The 14,641-nt window shown below is 38.3% G+C and overlaps 2 protein-coding genes and 1 long non-coding RNA gene across 3 annotated transcripts in view; 2 read left to right on the top strand and 1 right to left on the bottom strand.

Moving 5' to 3' along the window:
• Positions 1-422: 422 nt before the first annotated feature.
• ndufa12 (NADH:ubiquinone oxidoreductase subunit A12) lies at positions 423-2,076 on the top strand. Its single transcript, XM_046072203.1, has 4 exons — positions 423-560; positions 1,139-1,224; positions 1,427-1,514; positions 1,824-2,076. The coding sequence occupies exons 1-4, from the start codon at positions 472-474 to the stop codon at positions 2,002-2,004; spliced, it is 444 nt and encodes a 147-aa protein (XP_045928159.1). The 5' UTR covers positions 423-471; the 3' UTR covers positions 2,005-2,076.
• Positions 2,077-6,595: 4,519 nt separating this feature from the next.
• Positions 6,596-14,641, bottom strand: part of LOC123985003 — a 22,167-nt gene continuing 14,121 nt past the window's right edge. The window contains exon 3 of the long non-coding RNA XR_006828572.1: positions 6,596-6,672. This is a non-coding gene — a long non-coding RNA (uncharacterized LOC123985003). The remainder of the gene's footprint in view (positions 6,673-14,641) is intronic.
• LOC123985002 (transmembrane and coiled-coil domain protein 3-like) overlaps positions 8,362-14,641 on the top strand; it is a 52,726-nt gene continuing 46,446 nt past the window's right edge. Inside the window, exon 1 of the mRNA XM_046072319.1 lies at positions 8,362-8,451. Within this exon, the coding sequence (XP_045928275.1) occupies positions 8,407-8,451 (45 nt within the window). The 5' untranslated portion in view covers positions 8,362-8,406. The remainder of the gene's footprint in view (positions 8,452-14,641) is intronic.

Raw genomic sequence — 14,641 nt, forward strand, 5'->3', positions numbered from 1 at the left:
GTATATTATCTGTTGTAGTAGAAGGGAGTTACAAACCTGTTGTAATGTGACCATTAAACCTACCCTGTACCTTGTAATACAAAATACAAATCAACTAAAAAATTATGAAATAGCATTACAGGTTAAACTGTAACGGTTAAAGTTATTGAAGTGAAACATAATGAGTACCTTTGGTACTTAAAATATATTTTTGAATGCAGGACTTTTACATGTGACACTGTAGTATTGCTACTTTTAATTAAGTGAAAGATCTGAATACTTCCACCACTGAACACCAGTAAACATTGGTGGTATTATTATAGATAGATAGATAGATATGAGTGATATGAGTGATGGGATTTACAAGCACTACTGCTGTAACCGTGCACATTTGCATCTACATGTGGAACTAAAGTATCACAGCCTGGTGTGTTTTACACGGACCTGTTTTTAACGCAGAACAGTCCGTCTCGTTAATTCTTCCGTCTCAAGATGGCGGAGTATGCCAACATCGTCCGAAGGGCTTTCGGACAAATAGGAGGTCACGGTGGAGTCCGAGGTGTTCTTCTTCAGTTATTCAGGTCAGTTTGAGACGATAGTTTTAATAAGAAGAAAGAATGAAGAAAGGACCTCCGTTGAAGGTTGTGAGAGCTTCATAAAGATGTTTTTAGTCACAGCTAAGTTAGCATGTTGACAGCTAACTTCAGCACAAATCTGGATTTACTACCAACAGTAAATAACGTGTAAAACAGCTTTATGACAATAGTGTGACACGTTTGATGCAGAAACAGTTATGTTGCTAGTGTATTGGGTTAATGCTGCGCCAAACTCCATTCAAAAATCTCAGAGTTTAAGTTCAGCAGCATCAGTTCTCTCGATTTAACCCTGCTGAAGATCATGACTGAAGAAACCCTAAAAACTTGAGGAACCACTGATAAATTCGGCTCAGGGTTTAGTCACCAAGCAGTGTTTATTTGAGTAATACACCAGCTTCTATAATTGGTTCACAAGGTTCGTTTTCGCAAAGGCAAATGTTAGAATAAACTACGTTTTTGAGCACAGACCTGAGTGTGCAGGCTCGTCTCCTGTCCCTCAATGCTGAAGTGGAATATATGTTGTTTTGGGACAGTCAACCTGACTATCATCGTTTAATTGACAGGGTGAATGATGTGAAGACAGGAACCCTGGTTGGTGTGGATAAATATGGAAACAAATACTTTGAGGACAACAAGCACTACTTCTTTGGTGAGTTTCCCCAAATGTGTACAAGCAGGATATTTGCCCTAAAAATACTATTGTTTTCAGGAGGAGTTTGCAAAGGTTGTTAAGATTTGGGTGCAGTTTTATCTCTTTTTATACCAAACCTGTTCCAGACAAATATTCTGAACCTGCTTCCGAGTGACACATCTGTGATTTGTTAAATAAACTGTGTCTCAAATGTGTTCAGGACGTCACCGCTGGGTGATCTACACCACGGAGATGAATGGAAAGAACACCCTGTGGGAGGTGGACGGCAGTATGGTTCCAGCTGAATGGTACAACCTTCAATTTGTTAGATAATTAATACTAATAAGGATAATGACCACTTGGGCTAAAACGCCATGTTTTCTTGGCAGATAATTGGCATGTCCACTATTAATCTTAAACGTATCTAATTTAGATCCTAGTAGTCCAAAGAAGGAGGACATGGCATTATGGCTGGCTAATGGTCTTAGACACAGAGCATATAACTTCAGTGTGATCAAAGACAAAGATCAGCATGAATAAAAAGAAAGCATAAGCTTGAAAGCCACTGTTATTTAAGCCAGCTACCTTCTTCTTCTTCTTCTTCTTCACTCCTTCAGGCATCGCTGGCTGCACTGTATGACAGACGACCCCCCCACCACACACCCACCAGAGCCCAAGAAGTTCCTGGCTGAGATCCACCAGTTCAACGTGAGTGGCACCTCCCAGCAGTACGTGCCCTATTCCACCACCCGCAAGAAGATCCACGAGTGGGTTCCACCCAAAGCCGGAGCTCAGTGAACTGCATCTTTGTAAATTATGGTATCCTGCCGCTGTATCCAACATGTCCTGAATAAAATCTCTATAAAGACATTTATGATGGGAGTGGCAGTCCTTACATGAAACACAGGAGAATTGATTTGTGGTGGTTTAAGCTCCAGTATCTGATATGAGTGTCTGCTGCAAAGCCTCTGCAACTCCACTGAATCCCCTGCTGGATCAGTCATCAAAGTTTCATGCTATGCAGGGAAACTTTGTTTATACCTTCTTCATTTTGAATTCTAGTGGAGATCCCAAAGTTTAAAAGATACCAAATATATCTGATTGAATTTAGGGAAATGTGTCCAAAATGATTCACAAGACCTCTAGAATATTTCCATTTGATGGCAAAACTTCATAAAAGCTGGGAGCTGACTGCAATATATATTATATGATGCTGTCAGGAAAGCTTTCCCCAACCTTAAAGCTACTCAAAGCATGGTGCACAGTAAAGGATTTTCAAATCTTTATCTGATTTGAAAAATGTGGGATACCACATATATTTTTAATATTTTAATCTAAAGAACACACACACACCAGATGCTTCAGTCCAGACGCACTTGGCCGCACACGTTTATACTAAATAGTTTCAGGGTGGTGGTTCCGAGGACTTGGGATATCAAATGTGAGAGGGAACTGAAGTGGGGGCTGGATTTTAAGAGGTTACGTTTTTTCATTACAATTGCACCACTCCGAATTTGAAAGGCAATACGTCAATGTTAAAATTCAAAAACCTTTTTGTGGATGGACTTCCCAAATAAATTAATGTGAAATTCTGAATGTGTTGTGGGATTTTATGGGTACAGGTATTTATAGTTTGACCTGATATTTTGAAATCAAAAACTTCTATTTTTGCTCTTAAGAAGCATTCATCAATTTTTAATGTCAACAAATTTGCAATTAAGTTGTTATTATTCACCCTGAAATTGCATTTCTGTGGGGGGAAAAAAACTTGGAACACTAACTTATTTCCTGGAAGTATCTGCCTTTCACTTAACTTTTCTTTTTTACCTTCATAAAACACCCTGACGAAGCTAGTGTGTAGAAATATCAGCTACACACAGGCTGACATTTGGTCCGTTGTTACTTGAGCACCTAGTTGGCTATAGAGCCACAGTTAACGATTATTTCCATCACTGATTAACACAAAATATGTGGTTTTGACTAAAAAATGTGACAAAATAGTGAGAAATGCCCACTATAGTTTACCAGATCCCTAAACAGGATCTTTAGATTCCTTGTTTTGTCCAAACAGCAGTCCAAAACCCAGAGATATTTAATTTAGCATTATTTATGATAAATCCTCACATTTAAGAAGCTGAAATCAGGGAATGTTTGACCTATTTGCTTGCATATGACTGAAATGATTCATTGATTATCAAAAAAGTTGGCTACTATTCAATAAGTAGACTAATCACTTAGTTGGCGAGTGACTTCAAATTGTATTCTTGTAAGCCTGGAAATTTCACACTATTTAGAGCATCACTTAAAATACATGTAATCAAGGAGACTGCGTCAATGCTACTTTATCAGTGTACAGGTCTTACTATGAAATGAAATGTTAACAAGCAGCCGCAGAGATTGAGCCCAGTGTTTTGTGTCACAGTGAGCTTACAGCACTCTGTCTCTGTTGCATGATAATCACTGTGGGATTACGCTGAGCCGAGGGAAAGTTGCAACATGCAGTATTTCACGCTGAGGTGCGCTGAGAGTTTGTGAAAGTGACTTGACATACAACACATACTGATGGTGACTCAGTACCAGAGTCCCCGTGAGACTCCAGCCAGAACAAGAGGTTTGTGTGCTTCATTTCTACTTTTTTAATATTATAGGTGGATGTTTGTGCATTTTTCACCTGTAATTCATGTTAAAGTACACTGAGCTAAAACTAATGCAGTCTAATACAACAATCCTGCAGTTTTACTGCAACAACTTTATGAAGGTTATAATTTTTAGAGTTAGAAGTGATTCAACTGTATCTTCATGTTGGAGGATGGAGTTAAATAATGTTGCATCATACTGAGAGGTGTTTCTAATATTTTGTCCAACCTGTTAATATCAGCGAGGGTGGAGTACATAATAGTTTAACATACACATCACACTAGAAACACCTCTCTGTATAACCCAATATAATTAAACTAAATCCTCCAAAAGTTGAATTAGCACCTCTCTGTTACAAAAACTGAACAATATAACCTTCATGAAGGGAGAACTTATTGCAGGAAGTCTGTGTTGGTTTTACATGTCTGAACCAAAGAAATTGGTAATGGGGTGTATTTTCATATTCATAGATTCTGTTTTGTTTCAGCGAGGGAGAAGAAGTAGTTAGATGTTATTAAAAGAATGTTTTAAATGTCTTAAACATGGATAGAGATCCAGTTAATCCTGTTAATATATATAGCAGTTCTATGGTCCAGACTGAAAAAGCTAAATAACCATTGGATTTATTGCCATGAAATTTTGTACAAACATGAATGTCCCCCTCAGTATGAACTGTAACTTTGGTGATCCCCAGGCTTTTCATCTAGTACCCTCAACAGGAAAAACTTTGAATTAAATTAATTTTATCCAGTACTTTGGATTATGACTGAGTGCCTGTAAAACAAATAACATTCCCATCAGTTGCACTTTGTGTTTACTGCTAAGTATCAAATGACCATATGCCAAACTAAAACGGTGTACATGGTGAAGATTAGTAGTGTCTTTGTATGTAGCCTATGCATGGTAATGTTAGCATTTAGCTAGCTCAAAGCACCTAGTTTAGCTACAGAGAGCCATTAACATGCCTGTAGAGTCAACAGGTGTTACTGAAATTTGACCTGCTATGTTTTAATGTATTTTAAAACTTAATTTAAATAACTTTTAGAGCATGAACTGTGTTTTTCTGTAGTAAAAAATATATATTAAAAATATATTAGCTGCCTTACAGAGCCACAAGCAATGCTGTAAGTTATGTTCAAGTTCAAATGTGGGCTGCTACAGCCTATTTGTCTTACTTTTTTGTGTCTTTCTGCGCATGAAATATAAAAATTGAAAAACATTGAATGTGTTTTCGTGTCCTATTGTATGTGTAGGTCTATGATGAATTAAAGTGTGATTTAAAGGAATGTTTGTAGTGTTGTCATGATGTTAAAATGATATTACATGTATGTTTCGGTTGTTGAAACTTTAACTAATTGTCTTGTGGTTTCAGGAATCTGGAGCTGTTAAATGAGGAGGTTCACTGTTTCATCACTTTTTCCTCGAGTGGATAACTTGGAGGAGGAAGAGGAAAAAGAAGAAAGTCAGCTCCATGTAAGCTTCAGCACACACATATCTGTAATAGGGTTTCATGGCCAAAAGGGGGCATTGTTCCTTTTGAAATTAGCCTGTGAGTCAGTCCTGTCACCCCGACTGTATCACTGCAAGATCAGTGAGAGAGAATGAAAAGGGCTTTTGGCATCCGCCTGAGTCAGCATTTCATGGAACAACAGTCCTCTCCCGTCTTTATTTAGAAACCAGAAGAGTCTTTGCTTGGAGAATGGACACAGCATATCATCCAAAATCCTTGAAATTAATCAAGAATAATTAGCTGGAAGTGCTTTTGAACCATGAGTGGCATGTAATGTGCTCTGCAATCCAAATTTTACATGTGAATTCAATGAATGGTTCTGTTTTGTCTGCATCTCACATTAGCTCACTCTCCGATTCATCCTCTGCAAATGGAGCAGATAATCTCCCTCAGACTTTATAATTGCTGATGCAGCAGTATGCTGAAGTGGCAGCTGCTAGTGATGCCAGCAGAAAGAGACTAAAGAGGGGCGTCTTGATACACATCATGTCTGGCCCTCTCTCCTCCTCCATCGTCCCTCCTGCCAACTGTCATATCTCTTCTCCTCCTCCTCTTCTGCAGTTCTCCATCTCTTCTCTTTAACATCAATGTCTTCTGCCTCCTTTTCTACCCTCTCTGTCCTCTCCTATTGCATCATTCATGCCAGACTTCCTCCCATGCATGAATTTGACTCCTAGACCAGAGTGTGAAATCCCTAGTGAGTATTTCAAGGCTTCCCGATTTATCTCTAATTCTCCAAATGTTAGCTGTGCTTAAATGAGTCAGAGTCGTCGCCCTGGGTCTTTTATTTTTTTAGGCCTTCGCTGAGCGTTTTGCTGTAAAAATACCAGCGTCCCAGTTCTGTTCACTTCCCATGTGTGTTTCTGCGCACAAGAGGGAAAAACTCTGAACTAGATGGAGGAAAAGTGAAGCTAAAGTTTAGAAGGTTTTTTTGTGCCAGGTGCTGTTGTAATTCCCAGAGTTGACCTGTCCATGTGTGACCAGTGATGCCATGTTCCTTGTATTATCTGTAGATGCCGCACTATTAATCTCTGCTTATAAACACTATCCAGTTCGAATCTTTTTATCATAATTTTTACCTTTTCATGGCAGACATTTTGTCACTTTGCATGTCTTTTCTTTCTTTGTGTTATTATCAACAAATCACATGAAAAGAACATCACCATATTATTGCCTTAAGCAGACATTTGTTTCTTTATTTATTGACATTTCAGAATTATACACAGACATTCATATGATCCCCAGAGGATGAGTTTCAATAACTCTGGTTATTCTCTGTCTTTTCCTCTAGTCCAGTTCTTTGTCTTATGATCAAATACCTGCAAAAAACAATACCATCAGTGTTTGTTGTACTTTACTGTACGTTTAGTGCTAATTAACAAATGTTAGCATGTAATGCAAGCTAGAATACTCACATCAGGCTGTGGTGAAACAGAAAACACCAGAATGCATGTATTGTTAGTTTTGGGCTCAGTGGAATTGTTGATAAAATAATGTTCGTTATCCTTTAGGCAGTGGTGGAGGAAGTATTCAGATCCTTTACTTAAGTAACAAATAATAATACAAGACTGTAAAAATACTCCATTACAAGTGAAAGTCCTGCTTTGAAAACGTTTTTTTGTAAAACATGTAAGCTAAGTATAATCAGTAAATTGTAAAATATTAAAAGTAAAAGTACATGGTGCTGAATTGGCACCTGTGACTCTTAAACTATTACATATTATTATATCATTAGATTATTATTACTTATGCATTAATAAAAGCAGGATTTTATTGTTGGTTGAGGTGGAGCGGATATAGGACTGCAACTATAAATTATTATTTTCTCGAGTAATTGATTGAAAATAGTGACATTTTCACATTGTTTGTTTTGTCCAACCAACAGGCCAAACCTCAAAATTATTAAAGATAAATGGAAATTATTCAAATATTTAAAAAGAAAAGGAGCAAATCCTCAAATGTGAGAAGCTGGAACCATGAAACGTTTATCAAATCAGTTGCTAATAATCTTCTGTAAATCAAGTAGTCAATTTACTGGTAATTAATCCTTTGAATTAATAACAAAGCAGCATGTTTTATCAGCTCGTCATATGTTTTGTATACACATGTCGGATTATAAAAATGGCATGAAAAGAAAACACTAAAGTAAAGTACAAGTACCTCGAATTTGTACTTGAGTAAATGTACTTAGTTACTTTCCACCTCTGCTTTTAGGTTGGCTGGATGACAAGAAACAACAGTGACTCTGCCTTTGAGAATCAGTGGGAGTGGGTGCAGAGTCCAGCCTCGGTCATATAAACACACAAACACACACACACACACACACACACACACACACACACACACACACACACACACACACACACACACACACACACACACACACACACAGGCTGTTATCTGGCTCTGCAGATTAGAAGTGCTGTCAAAGTCTGTCCTGTAAAGTGCATTCACCCCTGAGGGAGCAAATCTGGCTGGTGATTCCTGCACTAGCTCAATGTTCCCACACTCATTCACTGCCTTAAATCTCTCCCCTTCCTCCCTCCTCTCCCTCCCCCTCTGTCAGTGTCCGTCCCCGGCTCTCCATCCGCTGTCTGCTCCCTTCTGATGGGCAGTGGAGGTTGTTGTTGCTGTGGCAAAGTGTGTCCAGGCTGATAGGGATCAAAAAATTTCCGTCTCGGGCTGCATCATGCCTTTTAAGGTGGTCTTTTCCCAACTGGGCTGACATGTTTGAGAACAGTACAGAACACTGCAGCTTTGGAACGCACCTCAGGACTCGGGCAACGTAGTGCAGGTTTGGATCTGAGTGTGTGGAGGTGCGCAGGGAGACGTTGGTTTGAATCTGATTGCTGCCAACACAGGAAGCAAAATATTTCACAATAAGAGGGTTGCACACACACACACGACCAGCTAGACAGACACACACTCCTCCTCCCTCCGAGGGTAGTCCTTAAACTTCAAAAACGCAGACAGAGCTTTCTGATGCTGGTGCAGGGGTCCTCTGAAGCTGCTGTGGCATGCGCTTTGACCTCAGGCTGTGAGGAAGAGGAGACATGAGGAAGAACTACAGTGCTACTCCACTCATCTATGTGACAGAGGTAGCGTTTGCATTTGTTACGACTCTAAATCTCCTTGTTTTTGAGTTGTTGGTTCATTCTTCCTCTCTTGCTGTTCACCTCTCCGGCATGAATGAAAACGGGTCAATTGAAGTCAATCACATGTATTAGCAGTGCATTATTATTAACTCGACATTTACGTGGATCACACGAGGAGCTCTGAATGTGATACAAAAAGTTAATTTATGACTGGTTTACCACTGAAATGTTTTCATAGCTTTTCATGGAACTGCCTAAGGCTTGGCATTCTAGGTTGTATATAGATAGCTCTGATTAGATAATAGGTTTCAATGGCAGGAATATAAAGTAAGATGTTGCTCTTACATATTTTTGTTCATTACATCTGTGTTATTTAATGAGTTATTTTGTGTTTTGCAACCAGAAATATTCAAGGAAGTTGGTTTTTAACAGTTGACAGTTGAGTCAGGCAAGTTTCACCACGTCTCTTTCTCTGTAAGCGTCTGTGTGAACATGTGATTGGCTGCTTGAGTAACATCTCAGGAATGTGTATAGCAAGCCATAGATCATGCACATATTTTAACTTCCAGAGTATGTTTTCATTTGTCTCTTTCTTTCTCGCTTGCTCTTAGAAAAACACCTCTGAAGTTTCTCCGTTCTGGCTCTTGAGTGCTCAAGCAGGAGGTCATGTTTATGTTCCTCCTGTCTTTACCTGTCCAATCACAATCTCAGCCGTGCCACCAGAATGTCTGGTTGTTGTTCTCTGTGGCTAAAAGAGAAGCATCTCTGGGCCAGTCTCTAAATGGTCGCTGTGTTTTGGGCTGCTCCTGCTGTGCTGACAATGTGTGTTTTTGTGTGTGCATGTATTATGTGCCTCAGTCTGCCAGTTTATGCACAACAAAATGCCATAAAAACAATGTTATGTAAGCCATCCAGTATAATGGGGCTCTTCCTGTCAAGCCAAAAGCCTTCCTCAGTCCACAAACAAGGAAATAGTAGAAGAAAGAAGCAGCAGGAGGTTTCTTTTTTATCACTCCCCTGTTTGCATTCACCCTCTCAACTCTGCAGAAAAGTTCTGCAACAAGTCTATAATCAGCCTTGATCAGTGTTTTCACAGCTTCTGCACCCCTGATATATTGTTACATCCTCTGTGGACAGTAGATCTACTGTCTTAGAAATGTAGATGCCCTCAAACTGTGTACTGTGGTCATTACTGTCTGTTTACCATGGTAACCATCTCAGACACATTCAAGACCTTGGTCTAAGCTCGGCTTTTATTTCCCCGTTCTCTCTCATTAAGCTGTGTGTGTTTATCCCATAACAGAGGAAATATCTCAGAGGACATCTCTGTGTAATGTGTCAACAACACAATTCTCTGGCTAATAAAGCTCATTGTGTGTGTGTGTGTGTGTGTGTGTGTGTGTGTGTGTGTGTGTGTGTGTGTCTTTTATACTCTTACGTGTACTACACTTAAGTACTGTACAAACAACAAATGATGCAACATAAGAACATTTTGCAGGTTCTCACTACCACAAAGGGTTTAGTTTAGGAAAGGACTAAAACAGGATATGATGATATATAAAGTGAGATGAAACTAATGTGTCAACTGTCACAGTCTTAACCATACTGTTTATACTGTGCTAGCAATCTCTTTAACATCTCTCTGTGTATGAAACAATTGTGACAATGTTGAAAACCAATTTGCTTTTTTATGGGATCATTTAGCCACATTAGTTAGGATGGCACTGTAGGTTTGTCCACCACTTTGGTCCAGACTGAAATATTTCAACAACATTTGTGTGGATTGCCACAAAAAAATTGTACAGACATTCATGTCCTACAGAGGACAAATCCTACTGATTTTGGTAATCCTCTGACTTTTCCTCTAGCGCCATCAACAGGTCAAATTTTTAATTTGTTCAATTATTTTGTTTATGACTAAAAACCTTTTAAACTAAATGACTGAGCTGTACTTTGTTTTAGTGCTAATTAGCAAAGGTTAGCATGCCAACATGCTAAACCAAGATGATGAACATTATACTTGCTAAACAACATGTTCGCATTGTCTTTGTGTGAATGTGAGCATGCTGATGTTAGCATTTAAATCAAAATGTGTGACAAGTTGCAAGGCTGTAGACTCTTATTATAGGGCACTTTGGTTTGTCAGTTGTTTTATCCATAAACAGTTTCTGAATAGATTTTTTCTGAAAATGTACTACGTAACTATATATTTGTATTGCAATATACAATTACAAATACCGTGAAAGAGAGTTTTATCCATATTGCCCACGACAAAAAAAACTAAATTTGAATCAGGATTTACTTTGATATACTTTAAGGGTTAAAGTTATATTAGTGGTGCATATCATACTTTCCCAGTGCTTTCAATAGGCCCTCATATTCCACAAATCTCATTCCCCTTTAGTAAGATCTCAAATCAGCACAACTCTATATCATTAACAGCTCATTATTTATGATTAAAGTCATCATGTGTAGAATGTGATGCTTCTCAACTTTGAAAAATCCTGAAACACAAACAACTTGTGTATTTCTGCATTGTGCTATATGCAGCTTTTCTCTGCCCACCTGCAATTGTTACGATTATTATTTATTTTGTGAGGCTTAAATGCTATGCTGCTGACCCTGTGCACTGAGCATTTCACCTTGCTATACTGAAAACAAATGCCACCCACTCTCATGTCATGTAGCCAATGTATGTCAGCTGAATAATTTGAAAGATGCTCTAATTACATAAAATCCTAGCTATAGATGGGAATATTCACATTAATGGGGGAAGGTGAACATGGTGCACTGAAAATGTGTCATTGCATAACAAAACGAGCATCTCATCTGTTTAGTTAAAAAGTAGATATTTCATGGTTGGTCCTGATTCATTATTTGCCACCACTAGTTAAGTGCAGTCCCATTATTATTCATATTTTCCTGCAGTAATTACTTTTCATTTTTGCTTCCAGACATTTCGCTGAGTGTATTCATTCAGCGTTCAGGGTGTCTGCAATGCTGTGAACAAAAAAGTAAACCCACGCTCTTGCTATTCTTGCTGCGGCACATAACTCGCATAATTTTCAGTGCGCCCAGATACTGGTCTCATAATATAAAGTTATGTGTTCAGTATAAGCTCAAGAAATGAATTAATTAATAAAATAAGTATAATAGTATAAATAAATAGTATAATAATGTTTTTTCCCTCCATCGGTGGGATTGTCTACCCGCCTTGTTTAGTTTTACCTGTGCCTAGTTATCCTCCCCTGACTACAGTATTTACCCTACACTCATGTGGTTTTGCAATAATGGAAAAAATTTGTTCCTGACTGGGAAAATTCACACGAATGCCCCCTCAATTCGAAACATTTTGGTACACGACTTGATGAGTTGACATGTCTTCTTCTTATTAAATCCGATATTGCATACGATTTTTTCTGCTCGCCTACTGGAAACATCTAAAATGTTATTATTTAAACACTGAGCTTTAAAATACAACACATCTTTTATACGACTTAAAGCTCGTGAACACACATTAAGTCGGAAAAACAAGATCCCAACACGGGAAATGGGTCCATCCAAGGAGTGCATGAATGCACCATTAAATTGTGTGTCCAGTCATTCACCCAGTGTTTGTTGTCCCGGTGTTTTTGGACTTTCACTTTGTTTTCCGTCAACCCTGCCCGTCTTTTGGATTTTGCCTGATCCCTCTCAGATTTGCTTACCTGATAGGACATCCTTTATCTGGTTTTGACCTGTACCTGCCTGACTGTCCTGTATGCCTTTTTGTATATTGACATTTGCCATTAAATCTTTGTACTGCACCAAGTCCTCATGTTCCTTGTCACCATGTTTGGACAACTGTGACAAATATCTTAACAACTGTCGGATAGATTGCCATAAAATGTTGTTGTCCATTGTTCCCAGGGGATGAATCTTGACGTTGCTCTAGTGCCACTTTGTGTGTAGTACTTTGATTTTTGTACTAATTAGCAAATATTAGCTTGCAAACACACTAAACTAAGTTGTGAACTTGTCATGGGTCAAGCGGGAGGGTGATAAAACAATAAAAGCCAGTTCAGATAATTAAAATGACGAAGATTAAGGGGCATTGAGTCTGAGATTAAATTAATTTAGACAGTGAACCTAAAATTATGCCCCAGCTAGCATTGTCATTTTGAGCATGTTAGCATGATGGCATTATTTGAGGTAAATGCTGACAGCATGCATGCATGATAAAGATTCAACCAACAGTCAAAAGCCAAAAGATTTTCAATTTACAGCAATATCAAACAAAGAAAATAATCACATATACTCTCATTTTAGATAATGAACCAGATAATGTTTGCTTTACAAAAGACTGTTAAAGATGTTCCAATTCACTGACTCATCTTTTCCTCAATAACAAGAAACCCTTATTTGTAGTAAACACTGCACTTCCATCACAATCCTCACTAGGAAACAGACAGCAGATGTACTCGACCTCGTCAACAACAGGCGTCCCCTCCCTGATTAGACCCGGCCTATGTGTGCGTGTGTCTCTGCATGTATATAATTTCCCTGACGATGATGATGACCTTCATCTGCAGACTCCAGATTCTAATTCTGCACACACTCATCCTGTAAAAGATGTCATCCTATAGTCGCCATCAGTTTGTCATCATGTTACAGATGTACCATCCAACGGGAGATGATGCTCGAAGCCCACTCTTTGTATACTGTTGGAGATCATTTGACTGCACACACATATATACACACGTCTGTACCTCTATTCTTACGAGGACCCACATCAACATAACCCTTCAGGTTAAGGTTAGAGGGAACCAGCCCCACAGTTTGTGCCCTAATCATTACAGTCAAGTCACAGAGCTAAGATCTCTGCCAATCTTTCAAAGCCCCTGAAGGGTGTTTAATAATACTTACTAGTGTTTTGGAGGCATTTATATTATCCTCAAAGACCAACAAATATTCTACACACTTATAATAAAATCATTTTTTAAACCCCCTTCCCACATTGTGTCTTTGCTTACTAATGAAAAATAAGATTGTTGCTAGAAGGGAACACTTTGTTCAATTTTCTATAATTCTGAAACAAAAGCTTCCTAATTAGACTTAGATTTATTTTTAGTTGTTATAATTGAAAACATAACACCTATTTAAGCTAAATTTGAGTCTTAAACCTAAAACCAAGTCTTAACGTTTTCCCTTGTCAATGTTAAAAAGTAAAGTATAAACTTTATGTAATGGACTGTGGTGCAGAAACAGTGACATGCTCTTTGAAAGGTTAGGGGGCAGTGGTAGGCTGGACAGATGGTTGCAATTCACAAACCTCACCACTAGATGCCACTAAATCTTACACACTGAACCTTTAACTTGGGAAATCTGTTGAAAAAGCGAGGACCGGTTCAAAACTACTTTAAAAGTAGCAATAACTCACTTTAAAAATACTCCATACTACAATAAGATCTGCATTCAAAATTGAACTTAACAGCAACATTTACCTCAAAAGTAAAAATACAAATTAGTCAGAATGGCCCTTTTCAGGATGTTATCATTATCATAAATAAATAATATAATTGAAATGTTTTTCTGATGCATTAACTTAAATTTAATGTCAAGGTGGAACTGTTTTATAAGCACAAGACCAGACACATGCATACACTGGTTCTACCTGTTGCTGTGAGGGCTAGTGCATGAATTCTGTCAAAACACATGTCAAACCCTTATTAATGACATTATGGCAGTTATTTGTGTGTGTGTGTGTGTGTGTGCAGTGTGTGTGAGTATGTATTACTCATATTGTGGGAACTCACCCTCTATGTGGTCCAATTGTTTAAATTCTTGTAAATCATTAAATTTTAGGGTAAAGGCTTAAGGTTTAAGGTTAGGGGGTAAGACAATGAAATGTCCTCAAGTGTGAATAACATTATACCAGATATGATAGGATTAATTCATAATTGACTTGTCTCATTAAATCAAAGTTAAACAGAGCGGTGTGTGTGCATGTGTGTGTGCTCTGCATCATTAACATATAACCTTGTCTGTGTCAGTAGCCTCTAGCTAGCTCCTTTAAAGGGGGAAAACAGGCTTTGTACTGTAAACAGAGGTTTAGTCGTTTCTCTGTTGTCATCTTTTTTATCCCTGAAGTCAGCAGGAAAAAGAAACGTTAGCTTTTCTCTGTGTTCTTAATTTCACACTGTCTTGACTTTAT

This window comes from Micropterus dolomieu, linkage group LG16, assembly GCF_021292245.1.
Source record: "Micropterus dolomieu isolate WLL.071019.BEF.003 ecotype Adirondacks linkage group LG16, ASM2129224v1, whole genome shotgun sequence".
NCBI lineage: Eukaryota > Metazoa > Chordata > Actinopteri > Centrarchiformes > Centrarchidae > Micropterus > Micropterus dolomieu.